Source organism: Cottoperca gobio, chromosome 12 (assembly GCF_900634415.1).
Source record: "Cottoperca gobio chromosome 12, fCotGob3.1, whole genome shotgun sequence".
Taxonomy (NCBI): domain Eukaryota; kingdom Metazoa; phylum Chordata; class Actinopteri; order Perciformes; family Bovichtidae; genus Cottoperca; species Cottoperca gobio.
Genome location: NC_041366.1, coordinates 130,287 through 147,290, shown reverse-complemented (window position 1 = coordinate 147,290; position 17,004 = coordinate 130,287). Strand labels below are relative to the sequence as shown.

At 42.9% G+C, this 17,004-nt stretch overlaps 1 protein-coding gene across 3 annotated transcripts in view; it reads right to left on the bottom strand.

Annotated features, from left to right (window-relative positions):
- Positions 1 to 537: 537 nt before the first annotated feature.
- LOC115016809 (LIM homeobox transcription factor 1-beta-like) overlaps positions 538 to 17,004 on the bottom strand; it is a 52,692-nt gene continuing 36,225 nt past the window's right edge. Inside the window, exons 3-8 of one of the 3 annotated variants that reach the window (XM_029444854.1) lie at positions 16,572 to 16,804; positions 16,162 to 16,325; positions 14,878 to 14,955; positions 12,836 to 12,902; positions 10,922 to 11,071; positions 538 to 1,531 (exon numbers count right to left, since the gene is read on the bottom strand). In XM_029444854.1, coding sequence (XP_029300714.1) covers positions 1,317 to 1,531; positions 10,922 to 11,071; positions 12,836 to 12,902; positions 14,878 to 14,955; positions 16,162 to 16,325; positions 16,572 to 16,804 — 907 coding nt within the window. In that variant the 3' untranslated portion in view covers positions 538 to 1,316. Of the gene's footprint in view, positions 1,532 to 5,025; positions 5,731 to 9,456; positions 9,699 to 10,921; positions 11,072 to 12,835; positions 12,903 to 14,877; positions 14,956 to 16,161; positions 16,326 to 16,571; positions 16,805 to 17,004 lie in introns of those variants that run through there. The other 2 variants (XM_029444853.1, XM_029444852.1) reach the window with 2 other exon arrangements.

The following is a 17,004-nucleotide window of genomic DNA, read 5'->3' as shown; positions in this document are numbered from 1 at the left end:
CCTCACCTATGGTCATGAAGGCTGGGTCATGACCGAAAGAACGAGATCACGGGTACAAGCAGCCAAAATGGGTTTTCTCAGACGGGTGGCTGGCGTCTCCCTTAGAGATAGGGTGAGAAGCTCAGCCATCCGTGAGAGACTCGGAGTAGAGCCGCTGCTCCTTTACGTTGAAAGGAGCCAGTTGAGGTGGTTCGGGCATCTAGTAAGGATGCCACCTCGGCACCTCCCTAGGGAGGTGTTCCAGGCACGTCCAGCTGGGAGGAGACCCCGGGGAAGACCCAGGACTCGGTGGAGAGATTATATCTCCTCACTGGCCTGGGAACGCCTCAGGATCCCCCAGTCGGAGCTGGAGGATGTGGCCCGGAGAAGGGAAGATTGGGGTTCCTTACTGGAGCTGCTGCCCCCGCGACCCGATCCCGGATAAGCGGTGGACGATGGATGGATGGATGGATGTATGTACTAATCAGACCAGTTGAATTATCCTGCCAATGTGTATTGCCTGTTTCTCATGCAATTCAAACAAGACGAGAATTCAAGAGAAAGCTTTTTTAATTTAATTTTTTTTAAGTTTAATGGTAAGTTAGCAAATTTAAAACTCACTAATGTCCAGTTGATCTTAATGCAAAGATAAATAGCAAAACAATAGTATTTTACGCAGATTTACTCATTAAGCAACACAAATACCATGATAAATGTCATAATCAAATAATCAATTAATTACAATGTTTGCTTTCTTTACTTTACAATTTTTAAATATAGTATTTTTTATTTATTGGTGAAATAAATAAATTGCTGTCAATCCTAGCATGCAAAACTGGATGCATTTGAAAAACAGTAATTACATTACATTATATACATTCACCAACAGGTATCAATCTGTTGACTTACATAACAATCCTTTTTTATGGCAGTAAAGTTTGCTAGTTGGCATAAATTACATCACCAAAACTATATTTACTGCATTGCATTAAAACTAACAACATTATTAATGCACCTATCAAACTGTGTTACGAATTGAAAAACATGTAGCCGAATGTTTCTGTGAAACTGACTCTTCGTACTACTAATAAACACTTCCATTGTGATATCTGTACAAATACTGACAGCTATCTCTCCAACAAAATGAACCATGTTGAAAAGCCAAATGTGCTGCTTCAAACCCTGTGCAGACAGCGGTTGGAAAGTTTTACTTTCAAGTTTTCCCTTTTCCTTTGGCTGTCGGAGGTCATTCAGGTATATTTGGTGGATTCCTGCAGTCACAGTCACAATTTCCCTACTTACTCATTCATGTGTCTGCACTGTTGTATGCTCAGTGTTCATGACCGGGGTTGTGGCATGGTGGGTTGGGTGGTACCAAGAGTGATGGTGGGGCTGCAAGAGGTAAAGTAGGAGCTCTGCATGGAGTACAGGCGGTCAATGGGGTTACCCGCCCTAGCATGCAAGGAGCCTACATCTGGAGTGGCCATGAAGCAGTCACTTAGACTTGTCAGAGAGGTGTCACTGTCAATGTCATGGAAGATGGAGTCAGTGCCTGTGAAGAGCAGAGAAGACATGGATAAGTCAAACACAATTGCTGTGGTGTTGGATATGAACACATCTAGCTTCACTAATGAGATCTGGGTAGCTGTGCTGAGCAAGTCCGCTTAAAAGCAGATATCTATACTAAAGCTGCATACATTAGTTGTTTTCAGAATAAGAATCAGAAATCCTTTATTAGTCCCACAACAGGGAAATTTACCTTGTTACAGCAAAAGAACATATGAAGTGGCGAGTACTGTCACGACGCTGGATTTGCATTTTCTTTTTTCTTTTGAAATGTTCCCTTCCCCTTGTGTCATGTCTTGTATTACTTCCTGCCCTTGTGTTTTTGCCTTTCTCCCCCAGCTGTGTCTCGTTCCCTCATTTAGTGTTTGTGTATATATCCCTGTCTGTCTCAGTGTTCTTTGTCGGTTTGTAATTTTTGTTACTCTCATGTTCTGCTCGTGCTATCCATGTTGCCTTGTGCTTCCCTCGTATACCCTCGTGAATCTTCGTGCTATCCTGTGTCAACCCTGGTTCATGTTTTCAGTTCTATTTGTTACCTCGTTTTATATATTGGTAAGCTTTTGCTAAATAAAGCTCTCTTTTGTTTAACCTCATCTTGCTTGCTGCATTTGGGTCCTCCACACAAGACTTAACAGTACGAACCGACCAGAAATGGACCCAGCATTGCTTGAGGATGAGGATTTTCTTTGTCTGTATGTCGAGTTAATATGTCTTATGCGGTAATGGAAGGAAGCTACCTGTAGCAGGGACCAACCGGCCATTTTTTTCGACAGGCCTGCGGGGAGGTGGCTGAAAGGCCATGGTTGAGGAGTCTTCTGCCCGAGGCCTCAACGTCACAGAGCGGTCTGCCTTCCAGCCAGCTCAGCCAGCTCACCGTTCCTCCTGGTCCAGCACCTGACCCATTCCTGGGTACTCGTCTGGCCCGGGGAGAACCTCTGTGTGCGCAAAAGGCTTCCAGGTCTCTGAGGAGGAGTTTTGGCCGTTCTAGCCACGTCATTCCGGCTCTCGGTTCACCGTTCCTGCTGCCAGGCCGCCGCAGCCCCCTGTTTCCGCTGCCGGGCCGCGACAGTCCCCTGTTTCCGCTGCCAGGCCGCGACAGTCCCCTGTTTATGCTGCCGGACCACGACAGTCCCCTGTTTCCACTGCCGGACCTTCGCAGACTCCAGTTCCCGCTGCCGCACCTCCGCAGACTCCAGTTCCTGCTGCCGGACCTCCGTAGACTCCAGTTCCCGCTGCCGGACCTCCACAAACTCTAGTTCCCGCTGCCAGACCTCTGCGGACTCCCGCTGCCGGACCTCCGCAGACCTCCGTTCCTGCTGCCGGACCTCCGCTGACCTCCGACCCTGCTGCCGGACTCTCGAGACTCCAGCTGTTCTCCAGCTGCCTCTCGAGACCCCAGCTCTCCCCCTGCGGCCCCTCGAGACCCCACTCCCTGCGTTCCCCTGGCCCCTCAAGACCCCACTCCCTGCGTTCCCATGTCCCCTCGAGACCCCACTCCCTGCATTTCCCTGTCCCCTCGAGACCCCACTCCCTGCGTTCACCTGGCCCCTCAAGACCCCAGTCCCTGCTTTCCCCTGGCCCCTCGAGACCCCAGACCCCAGTCCCTGCGTTCCTCTGGTCCCTCGAGACCCCAGTCCCTGCGTTCCCTTGGCCCCTCGAGACCCCACTCCCTGCATTCCCCTGGCCCCTCGAGACCCCACTCCCTGTATTCCCCTCCCCCAGTCCCTGTGCTCCCATCGCCTCTCGGGACCCCTGTGTTCCCCTTGACTCCCGAGACCCCCGTGTTCCCCTTGACTCCCGAGATCCCCTTGACTCCCGAGATCCCCGTGTTCCCCTTGACTCCCGAGACCCCCGTGTTCCCCTTGACTCCCGAGTCCCCGGTGTTCCCTTTGATGCTCGAGACCCCTGTGTTCCTGTTGACGCTCGAGACCCCCATGCTCCCCCTCACTCTCGAGATCCCCTGTTCCCCCCGACTGTCGAGACCCCAGTGACTCTGGCCCGGCCTCCAGAGCGGCTCCACCGACCTTCAGCCCGGTCTCCTGAGCGGCTCCCCCGGCCCCCAGCACTCCAAAAGACCTCAGTCTCCTCAGCAGATAAAGCCTGTTCTGTCCCTGCTTAAACAGAGCAGCAGAGTTATCTGACCAGTCCAGTTTATTGTACAGGTGAACACCCAGGTACTTGTAAGATTTTACAACAACAATAGCAAAGTCATCAGAGAACAGGTGACACTTTGCTTTGTTGGGAGTGAAGTCTGCAGTGTAGAGCAGGAGTTCTCAATGTGGGCAGTAGCGCCCCCCAAGGGGGCGTTCAGAGAACGTCGGGCGGCGCTGGAAGCAATATATCATGTGTCTTTGGGGGGCGTTTGAGTGTACGGCCCGTGAGGTAATTCATAAACACACCCAAAAAATCTACTCAAAAAATATAAATCCAAATCTAGTCAGCAATAGAATAAAACAGGTAACTGAGTGTTTTTCCTGGCCTAGGTCACACGAGCGGAACGTGTCATCACGTGGTCACGTCATGTCAAAAAACTTCAATATTAAACTGTCATTGACATCAGCGAATGCAGCATGGAGAGTGTAAAGAGAAAGGTGGATGCGGAATGTTCCAGGAGAAAGTAAAAGGCCAGTGTGCCTAGTTTGTGCGGATGCATTTGCGGTCATGAAAAAGGCTCTCGAGCATCATTATAGCATGAAACATGCCAAACTGGACGAGCCAAAAGGACGAGTGTGTTTGGATAAAGTTAACGTTGTGTTTTTAGACTTTTATTTTTATTTTGCTGAGCGATAAAGTGCTGCTTGAAAAAACACAAACAAGCCCCGCCCCCCTCAGCCGCCACTGCTCGAAAGCATTAATGTTATTCCAAGGATACACCATGAATGAAACTAATCTGAATTAATTTTGAAGCACTTCCGCTCTGATTGGGACTTGGATCATCAGCAGACGAGCTGCACTCTGGCTGCTCATAGTAGCAGAGCTAACATCTGCATCTCTGGTGCTGAATTCAGGCTGTGTGCCTTTAAAAAATGCGAATATTTTTGCCTGAGTTTCTGGACGTTGGGGTCGACGTCACTCCATTTATAATTAATGTGTTGGATTTTTGACTTTTTTGCACATTTTTGTAGTTCTCTCCTCTTTTCCTCCACTATGTCTCTGACTGGAGGTGTTCGCGAAACAGAGCAGAGGAGAGAATGTGAATACGCAAAGCAACGCAGTTGACACGGAATCGTACACATAAATTAGATAAATATCATAAGCGTTTAGTTTATTTAATAAAAGAGCACCTGTTCAATGTGAAAAGTGACTTGTGATTTGGCGCTATATATATATTTCAGGAGGAACCGTGGGGGGGGGGGGGCAGCGCCTCAGACTTGTTCCTTTGTTCTCATTTTGTGTTGGAACACTTAAGAGTGCAAATTGTTTTGCATTTCTGAGGCTGCTGTGTTTAACACCAATTAAAGTTTGAATGTCTGACCCGTTTCTGATTGGCTGCAGTCTTTGACACCGAATAAAGTTTGAATTTCAAACTTCTTACTGTTGCATTTGTTTAACACTCCTGAATAAAATGGCTTTGTTTGCTCCCTGCATGGCGTATTGAAGGTAAAACAACAACAACATTTTTTAAATAATATATTTATTTAGAAATGTTATTATGTAATTTCAATCTCAGAGAATTTAAGTTTTTATAATAACATAATATAGCAGCCTAATATATATCTATCTACCTATATCTCTCTTACAACAAATAGCTCTCTTCATCAGTTACGATGTCAGCACCACCGGCCTTGTAGCTGTTGATGTCCTTGGGGTGGGGGATCTTTGGCACAGGTACTACACAAGATGTTTTCCACACCTGTGGTACCCTCCCTTCCTTCAGGCTCAGATTGAACAATATCTCCACAATCCCGCACAGCTGGTCGGCAAAGGTTTTTAGGAGCCTTGAGCTGATGCCATCTGGACCCGCAACTTTTCTTGCCTTACACCTTCCCTCACTTGGTTTGTTGTGTTGGACAAAGTGCAGATAGTCGGTGGGTGAGACAGAGTGGGTGTGTATAGTAGCTGCCAGCTAGGGGTTGAGGGAGGGAGCAGAGTGGAGATGACAGGGTCGTATCCCGGTGATAAGGACAATGGGGGTTGCAGCAGGCAGGAATGAGCCTGACTGGAGGGGTGTCTGACTGATCAAATCTATTGAAGAAAATGTTCAAGTCATTCACCCACTTTATACTGGAGGCTGACGTGTAAAATGACAAGATTTATTTGCTCAAATTGAGTTAGGGGTGGATTTCGCATCTTTAGGGGTTCAATAATAAGAAAAACATAGGGTCCAGGTTTTTCGACCCCATTAAGCCTCGTTTTGGGCCAAACCCAAAACGGCCGCCATCTGAACAATGAATGTTGCATATCTCAGCATCCCATGGTCTGATTATGACACTCTTGGTGTCTACTATGGGGTAGTTAGGGGACGCTGAGTCGATTGGTTATGTTTTTGAGATGATTGATAATCAAGGTCACACTGTATAGGTCAAGTTCAAGGTCAAATAACCCCAAAATTGCAATATTTTGGCTACACTACATCTAATCTGTTTTACTGTCAAATGTATTATCTGGCATTGTGATGAGTCATTTAGTGATAGTTTTAAAAGTTTAAAAGTGAAAGTCACACACCCAAGGTCGAGGTCAATATTTATTTGTTTCAGTCAGCCTTATCCTCCTCCTCCTCATCGCTCTCTTCCTCTTCCTCATCCATATGGTAATCTTTCTGGTTGCTACAACCTTCTGCATAGCACTTGCATAGAGGAGTGCAAGCTAGATCATTCTTTGCACAGGAGCAGTTCCCTTTGCATTCTCCCTTACACCCGCATTTGACCATTGCAATCACAGCTCGGGGTGCTGGGGGTACAAGGCATCTGACTAGCAGCTCTCCCTCCGTCCAACCATTTCCATCTAGACTCGGAAGTGAGGGATGAGGAGAAGTGTAGCCCTTGTCTCGCATGGTTACATGGTTTGCCCGCTGTATATGAAGGATCAGTGTGCTATGGGTGGGAGGGAGCATTTCACTCTCGAGATTTGTAGCTCTGAATAGTTCCCAGCGAAGATCAGGTAAGATTCAGGTTGAGCTTTTTGAGCGTACACTTTGCACACGAATGTCTCCAGGTGTTGAAGGTTGGCTGGCATAACTGGAATGGCGCTCTCATCAGTGATCGGCGTGGATATAGGCCCTTCCCCGAGGCAGCCGAATGTTTCAATGATGGGATCATCATCAGGGAGAGGAAGGCAGTCACCCATGTCTTCTTGGAGATGCCTACAAACTTTCCTCCCCAGTCTGCCCCTGTGAAGTGATGAAAGCCCAACAGAGCTTTAGACTTCTGCCTTCCAACGGCTTGTACCCGCTCGCACACGTCTATCTCTCGGTGCTTTGTCCCTTTCCCGGTCAGAAACTTCAGTTGGGTTAGTGCACCAAGATGATTGCATGATACCAGGTCCATGAGTAGGACGAGGACGTCGGTGTCGGGCGACCAGACGTGCACCTCACGCCAAGTGTACTCTTGAAGGCATAGCAGGACATGCAAGGGGATCAGCGTATCAGTCTTCGCTGAAAACCTCTGTTGCTTCTCGGCTTGAGCTTCACTTGTCTGTCTGCGTGAGTGTTCTGAATTAGGATCTGACATGCGACGTCCACTGTTTTCTTCTCTTCTGCTGCTCGTCGTTTCCCGACCGTCTTGGCTCAGCCAAAAAGCAGACATTTTAGAAACACTTGCAGCATAGGAGGGTTTTCGAATGACCTCAGCTCACCGGTGAATTTCCACTCATTTCTTTCCAGAATTTCACTTCTTAGTGCTCTGGAGACGTCGAGCAAACCTGCAAGTATCGGGTCATCTTGATCTTGCATGGCATAATAGTCTACAGCTTGACTTACTGAGCTAGACAGCCTGGACAGACCTTGACTGTCACTGTGTATACCATGCAAGGGATTTGTCTGTGATGGCGGACAGAATGAGCATGATGCGAAGACACAGACAACCTCCTTGGGCTTGGTTTTGAACCTCTTAGGCCTGACATTGTCATTGGAGGCGCATGGACAGCCCCCCAGGGGATCAGTGGTAGGTGAAGCTGACAGAGCCCGTTTTCTCGCACGTTTCACGCAGGTGCGTCTTATTTACAATGGGTTTACGGCATTCACTGTGATACCTGATCTTAGCTAATGCAGAGGAATTAAGCTTGGAAATGAAATCTACCAATGGCTTATATTTGAGTTCTCCCAACGTTACTCGCTCCCGAGCAATACTACACAGCTCCTGGATATCATCCAACTTGGGATTTTTTGCAATGTCTCCCTTCCTTTTGCACACAACACACAACGTAGAATCCACTTCTTGTGACATGTCGAGGGTTAAGCAGTGGCTTTGCACAACAGGTCAACTCGAATCTGCTTCCCGGACACCGGGAAGCCTTTTTGACATTTTCCTGGATTCATCCATACTTTCTCTTTTTTTTCAAATGTTGTATTTGTACTATGTTGTTTATCCTGTACTCACGACTATTACACATCTGTCCGTCCTGGGAGAGGGATCCCTCCTCAGTTGCTCTCCCTGAGGTTTCTTCCATTTTTCCCCCTTTAATTATGGGGTTTATTTTAGGAAGTTTTTCCTTGTGCGATGCGAGGGTCTAAGGACAGAGGGTGTTGTAATCTGTACAGTCTGTAAAGCACACTGAGACAAATGTATAATTTGTGATATTGGGCTATACAAGTAAATTTGATTTGATTTGATTTGATTTGACTTAGCTACATCACTCTGAAACAAAGGTAAATTGCGTTATGTATTTTATCGTTTCTTCAATTATCTTTTTTACTTATTGCCTGTCATCACAACAAAAGAATAAACATCTGCCCAATGATGGTCGCAATTACCACTTAGCACCACCTCAAAATTAATTGATGTTATTTGTGAATTTCATGTCTAAAAACCCTGACCCTGAAGCTATAGAAAATTGTCACCAATTAACTCGGCACATTACAAAAGGCATATATTTGACAGTAATGTGATGTTAGTGATGACAGTAAAACCACAACATCTATAGATTAGAAGTTGTGAAGCCGAAATTTTGTGATTTGGGGGTTATTTGACCTTGACCTTGACCTATAGAGTGTGACCTTGATTATCAATCATCTCAAAAACATAACCAATCGACTCAGCGCCCCTAACTACCCCATAGTAGACACCAAGAGTGTCATAATCAGACCATGGGATGCTGAGATATGCAACATTCATTGTTCAGATGGCGGCCGTTTTGGGTTTGGCCCAAAACGAGGCTTAATGGGGTCGAAAAACCTGGACCCTATGATTTTCTTATTATTGAACCCCTAAAGATGCGAAATCCACCCCTAACTCAATTTGAGCAAACAAATCTCGCCAAATTGTTTTTAGCGACACGTCAGTCCTCACTATTAGGTCCCCCTTGGGCTGAGAGTCTGTGTAAATGTGCAATTTATAAAAAAATATTTGCTTTATCTACAAACAATTTCGTGACCCCCCCCTGCAGTACCTCTGCGGACCCCCTGTTGAAGACCTATGTTGTAGTGACTGTTTGAACATCACGATAGACCGTTTGACACTCTGTTTTGTAGTTCCATTCTTGCAAGAATAAAGAGCTCACATCTTTAACCCTTTGATACACAAGCTATGCAAACCCCTTATAAGGTATCTAAGGTATATTTTTAATAATATAATAATAATGTTGTTAAAAAAAATATATTTTAGCAGTGGTTTGGACCAAACAATACATTTAATATTTGAAATCTTTATTTGTCACTTTGTCACACTCACACATACATCATTCAGATATTGAACTGTAAGTGTATCTGTAGTGTAACTGTGGTGAATGTATAAAATTAATGAATAAAAGAAAAGAAGACTGATTAAATAAAAACATATGGGTACAGCGCAAACTGCCATCTCAGTGCATACATGCCTCACAGATGACAATCACATGTTTGTGCTCCTTGCACACGGGGCTGTTGCACCTTTTGGGTCTTTGGCAGCTTTGCAGATCTTCCTCTTCACTTGGCCCTCCTGTCAGGTGTCCTTCTCTAGCTGGGTGGTGGCTGCGTTTGTTCTTTTTAGCCCACATCTTTCCTTTGCCCCTGTAATGTGCTTTTGGAAGTGGGGCGTGTATCGTAGTGACACAAGAATGATTTTTATTCAAAAAGTAAGAAAGTAAAAATTTTAATAAGAATTTGTGATGATCAAAAATAAGTTAATTTAGGAATTCTGAAAGATTAAAATAATTTATTGCAAAGATATTTACAATTAAAGCTCACTCGGGTCTCTTTGGACCCATGTTGTGTATCAAAGGGTTAACCACGTATCGTTATTTCAGTATAATAGATTCACTTCTCACCACCATTTAGTTTAGTTTGTATCGGCTGAATTCCACGACAGTTTGTACACAGGCGTACCAGGTTGTGGTCTGATCTACCCAGAGGAGGAAGAGGTGATGAGCTGTATGCCTCCTTGGTGTTGGCATACAGTAAATCCAGTGTTTTATTGTCTCTGGTGGGGCATGTGATTTACTGTTTGAATGTGGAAAACCGTCCAATGTGGCGTTAGTGTCCGGGATTAACATATTAACAAGTGAACAGTTATGTACATAAAAATAATAATATAATAACTTGCGACAATAAAACAAAATTAACTTTGTTAATGGAAACCTTTTGGAACATTTCTGTTAAAATAGATGTCAGAGATCAAATATTGTGAGTGTGTGTGTGTGTGTTTGTATGTGTGTGGTTGTATGGCTCTGGGTTTCCTCTGACTGCTTGATGGGTCATCCGTTTTAAATCAGCCGTCACATCATAGTGGTTCATTCCCATCGCTGACATCAGTCATCACACTTGCGTTAGTTGCTTTGTCTATTTGTTATCTCTATCTGGTCCTATTGCACAAGTTATACTTGCTACATTTATTATAGCACTTAATATTGCCAGAAAAGGGATCAAAACATTAGTTTGGGACTTACAAAAGATTTTAAAAAGAATGTATGTTACAGAGGCTGAGATATGCTGACTTGTATTGGTCAAGATTCAACACATTGGGAAATATAGGAATATTTCCCATAATCCAACTTGATAGTATCTTCAATCAACACATTGTACATCCATGAAATACACACTACTATAGTGAGATTAATGGAATTGATGGCTGAACACTGATACTTTAATGTGGTGGAGGGCTGCAGCCTATCCCAGCATGCTTTGGGTTGCAGGTAGGGAAACACTTTTGGGAGGAAACTAGGAGAATACAGAGCACACACAAATAAAGAGCACAGTGACTCACACTCATGCACAGATGTACTCAGTATAGAGTGTGATGCTCACCATAGGGGTTCATGTGGTCACCAGGCATCTGTGGTGGCGTGAGGCCCTGCTGGAACGGCTCCATGTTGTAGCCGCTGTGCTGCTGCTGGTTTGGAGGTAGATGGCCTGAATAGGAGCCAAGCAGGCCCTCCATACAACCTGATATTACCTCTGTAACAGTGGAAGCAGGTTTACAACTCTCAAATGTAGTGGTCACATTCATTTTTAGCCAGTGCCTGTGCCTTGCTCAAGGGCACCACGCAGGGCAGGGCAGGTGAACTGGGACCTCTCCAAGTAGCAGTCACACTCCATTTTTTTAGGTCTGGTCGGTGACTTGAACCAGCAACCCTACGGCTCACAGTCCAAGCCCCTACTGACTGAGCCACTGCTGGTTTAGCATCACTTACTACAGACACATGGATAACTCACAACAAGTGCTCGTCTTCACAGACACAGATCAACACTCTCACCCACACTTTAAGATAAACGCCAGAACAGCACAATACGTGAGAGAAAGAATATTGCCGATGTAATTATAGTGACACTTAAGGTACAATTATAATAGAGGAAGCCTTTGTAAAAGTCCACTTCCTAAGGCCACTTACTGACGTGGTAACACTTAAGAGAGGTAAATATTAACTATATTAATTAGACAGACATATGTATTATTTAATGTACAATGTTTGTCAAATTACATCTGGATTTTATCCTGATATAAGACAATTGAAATGTTTAATATGAATATTAATTGTGTGTGTGTTTAATGTTATAACAGTTGTTTCATTTATTTATTTATTTTCTTACATACTGTATATACTGTATATATCTACATATATATGTAGATATATACACATATATATATACACATATATGTATGTATATATATACATACATATATGTATATATATATATATATATATGTATATATATGTATATATATACATATATATATATATATATATACATGTATATACATATATATATATACATATACATATATATATATATATATATACATATACATATATATATATATATATATACATATACATATACATATATATATATATATATATATACATATACATATATATATATATATATATATACATATATATACATATACATATATATATATATATATATATATATATATATATTCATCATTCCTAGCAATAAAAGCAATAAAAAACACAATTATCTTGCTCTGGAGCATTAAGCACCAAACAGCACTATACTTGTGAACACAGACTGTATGCTGTATGCTGTACAACAAATGGTTTTCTTATAAAAGCATATACTCTAAATTTATTGTCTAAACTGACTGGCTGTTTGATTTTGAAGACGTCATCCATGAGGCTTCCTCTCATCCTAACATCAATTTCAAACAACCCCCATTTGCTGGTTTGCTTAGCTCGTTTGTTTAACAGCAGCAGCTTCCACTGTATTAAACCCTGCTGCTATGCCAATATTGACATGCTGGAATTCCCTGAAGAGATAGAGTCAGTGATTGCCAAAGCACTGGGACACTTATCTAAACTGTTTGCAGCTCATATACGCTGTGAGACCACAGTGGCAATAAGCCTTCAGCTACGAGGAGCTGTGCTGCAGAAGGATTCATGGCTGTGGCCACACTTTATAGCTCCACTCGTATTTACCAACTGAGATTTCACTCTGGCAGTATGGGACTCATTCTGAAACCTACAAAACTGGAAGTATTTGCTGAGTGACTCTACTATGTTTATTGCTCCTATAATACATTTAATATTTCAAGCTGTTTCTCCAAATAATTGATAAATTATCTAGCTCTCAGTAATCACTGTCAGTACAATTATAATGGACAGATTACATCTTTTTCTTTGCTTTTCTTTTTGTAACATCAGAGAAAGCAGCTCATTAGTACAGTATATACACACAGACATGATAATTCCTTACCTTGGCCTAGCCTTTGGCTGTTGTGTTGCTCCTGCTGTTGCTGTTGTCTGCGGGCTAACTTCTTCATCTGTAGATAGATAAACACAGTACAAAGCTTGGCGTTTATTGAGAAGACACTGACTAATTTACATATTCAAAAAATCTAATTACTAACAAAAGTCTTAGGTGGGAAATACATAATATGTAAAGTATAAAAAGAATAAATCAAGTGGTGTGATACGCGCAGAAGAAATACGTTCTCAGACCGCTGACTGATTGGAAAATGTGGTATTTAGGATCAGCAAACGCTGATGGAAATATCATTAAGTGACATCTTCGAAGCCAAAAGATGCACCTGAGATCATTACATTATAATCTTCACATCATTTTATACAACAAGCAACATAACATGACTGCTATACATTTCAACAAGACAATCTCTTGCCTCATTGCAAAGGCATTTTGTCGATGTGTTCTCCCCCCTGCCGGGGCGCACGGCTCTCATACACCACCACATAGAGACGCTTCCGGGCATAACAGTGTGGTCATCGACTGAGCTTCAGACCATGCTAGAGATGGGTGTAATAGAGGAGTCCAACAGTGACTGGTGCTAGGGACGGCTCGTTTTTATACGACAACAAAGGGCTACTGGCAGATTCCCCTGTCTCCAGAGTCCAGGGAAAAAACGGCCTTCTCCACTCAATACAGGTTGTACCAATTTGTGATGCTTCCTTTCCGGTTGTTTGGAGCCCAAGCCACCTTCCAGCGGGTCATGGACCGGATTCTGCGCCCCCACTCTGCATATTTTGCTGCCTACTTTGATAACGTCATCATCCACAGCGAGACGTGGTAGCAGCATATGTAGCAGGTGGGGGCGGTGCTCAAGTCCCCCGAGGAGGGCGGGGCTCACGGCCAACCTGAAAAAGTGTGCGGTTGGCCGGAGGGAGGTTCGGTATATGGGGTACTACTTGGTATCTTGGGCACGGTGAACAGCTTTCTTTATAGCTGTCTGAACTTCATGGAGAAGACAAGCATTTTGTGCTAGAGGAATCTACTTCTTTTTCTAAGGCTGTTTTGCTCTGAAAGACAAGACTGCAGTTTCAGTCTTGTACAAACTCTCTGTGTAAAACCGGGCCGGGAAATAGGAAATCTGATTAATAATTGAATCAACAATTATAAACAAAATGACCATATCAATAGCTAGATTGAAAGATTTCGGTATTCTTGGCAATACTCCCACTTGTACAACATTAAACAAACCAGCATGTATATTCCAAAAAGCATTTATTAATAAAATACTTAATGTCAAAACACACAATATCTAATACTAAACAATCAAAAGGGAATATGTACACAAATGAGAGAGTATGTGTGGGTGCGTGCACCTGTCAGTTAATGTATACTAAATAATATACTATGCCCGGTGGAGGTTCAGTTCATGAATAAAAAGACTACTTAGCTCTCAGCTGTTAGCTGTTAGAGATTGTGTTATTGTGAAGGCTGTGGAGAGCCGCTGCATGAACTAAACTTGTTTGCTTTGGAAGAGCGCTCGGGTCCTCTGCCATTAAAGGAGAAAGTCCAGTGATCAGAGAGCCTTCCAAGTCTGCGGGCTGCAGTGGCGTGATGTCCACTGGGCTGATGAAGTGGGGAACCGCAGTGGCACCAGGAGGATCCGTCGAGCGAAGAAGAATGAGAAAGAACACACGGCTGTGTTTTGGTTTTATCAGCTGAGTGTTCACACCTACGTGCGAAAAGGGGACGTGAGGTTGCAGGAAGTAACTGTGAGGATCCCAACAATGATGACATTAATTATGCCTGCATTGTGACCATATCTTGTGACATATTAAGTAGGCTAAGTTGGTGGATTTGACACCACATATGGAGATTCTCAGGTTAAGGAAAGCGATGTGGGAGACTCTGGAGGAACCACAAAGAGGCGAGGGTCACATGACGGAGACATCTGATGGGATATGTACTAAAACAAATCTATTTACCTAACACGACGTGAACAAAACATTACCCATGTATACAATGTGAGTGTTGACAGCTTGTTTTTTACTGACCTTTGCTCTCTGGTTCTGGAACCAGACCTGGACCACGCGTATACTGAGTCCGGTCTCTGCAGCCAGGGTCTCTCTAACCTGAAAGTCACAGCACAGTCACACTCATCAGCAGTGTTTACACAATAACGTCATGCATGTGTATTGCTTATTTCCCAAATCTCAGACAGGCATTATTTAAATTTAATTAATTTTCTTTCTGCCTAAAAATAGACATAGCGACATGAAAGTTTCAGAATTAGCTGTCAAAACTCACAGGGATGGACTGGGAAGGAAAAATGACCCTGCACTTTTTGAACTTTACAGCGATTCACCGCCATGCACACAATCCTTGTCACATTTAAAATAAACAAGATTACTGAACATTACTTATAACAATAACTTGAACATGGGGATGAACATAGAAGGAACACATATTGGCACAATGGCACTGGCAAGGTGACAAGAATCTCTGAAACCATTCGGCCAGTATAATATTAATTTATTATCTACGCAGTATAATGTTTTATATCATATAATAGTATACTATATAGCACGAATATACTATTAATTCCAATTGAACAATATCATAGTTTAAGAAATACAAAATCAACATTTATAATCTGTGTATTATATGTAACATATCTGCATTAAAATGTCCAAAAAACGTCTTTGTTATTACATTGGCCCAAATGTTTCTAATAATTTGTAAATTCAGAGAAATGTGTAATTTTAATCAGGGTAACGTTGTGTTTCATTTGGTAATGGTGTCATAGCCAAGCTTTGTGATTGTCTGCCAGAAGCTTCTTAAACTGACTTTTTATCCAGTTTTTAGTTACATTTTTACCATACACTTTTAAAATATTGGTGTTTTTTAACCAGATGAAGGATTTATCAGAGAAACCTCGAGGAGAAACACTGATTTTTAACATGAAACTGCTTTATTCAGTGTTTTTACCGGTTTTAATCAGCGGTTCTGTTGTTTTGGAGACAAGTATATTTAAAAACATCAGTCAACATTATGTAATGTGATTTTATTTGATGTAATATTACATTTTTATTGTATTTAGCTATTTTTATTCAACAATGAAACAATATAGATAAGGTGGGTTATAGTGGGACTAGCCCAGTGGAATGCTGTTATGATGGCGTAATGATTTTATAGGTTCCTTGATTCAGGTAATGAATAAGTTCTGACAGAACAGAAACAAGAGGGTGATAGTTCCAATCTGGCCACAAAGCAAAGCTTTAGAATGCCATTCTTTACCACAATTAAATATCTCCTTATACTCAACCTTCTCTGCTCACCTTTCTGCAGGGCTTAGAGGAGACCTCGAAGGAGGCCTTGAAGGCTCTCCTCTGCTGGGTGTTGAGGATAGTGCGTGGCCGTTTGGGCCGGCGAGGGTCTTTGCTGTCATTGTTGCCTTTCCCTGCAGAAGACTTCACATCCAGATCCTCATCTTCACTCTTGTCTGTCACCAGAAAAAGAAACAAACGCAGTTATTTTCTTCTATTTAACTGCACATTTGACTTGACTGCAGTTTTGTGTCTAATTGCATGTCAATTCTACTTTTCTGCATTTAAGGCAAGGTAAAATTCAACTGTAATGATGCTAATGAGAACCTCTGACTTAAACATTAGTACGTTAAGTAATTCTTTGAATGGCTTTTGAAATTCAATAGATTTGTAATATCCTATTATATAATCCCCAATGTTACCTGAGTCCGAGTTGTCTGGACTGACTGTGCTGAGCAGATCCCTCTCCCTCTCATAATCACTCTTGCACTGCAGCTGACCTTCTTTCAGAACAAACTCGTCACCTTTGCACAACTGGCGCTCACAGACACAGCAGCAGAAGCAGCTGAGATGGTAAACACGCTCGAGAGCTCGCATTACAAACTCTGTTGGCGCTATCTTGTCCAGACAGCCGCTGCACTTGCTGGCAAACAACCTGAGGACACAGAGAAGAGGGAGAAGCGTTAACAATACAAAATGTGTGGTGTTAAATAACCACAGTATAACATTTACCACTGGACTCGAGTGAGTCTGTCACTACTAACCACATTTACATACTAAATAATAGTGACCTAAATAAAAAAAAAACAATATTGCGTAAAAAGATGCGAGCAGTGCCTAGCTAACACGCTAAAT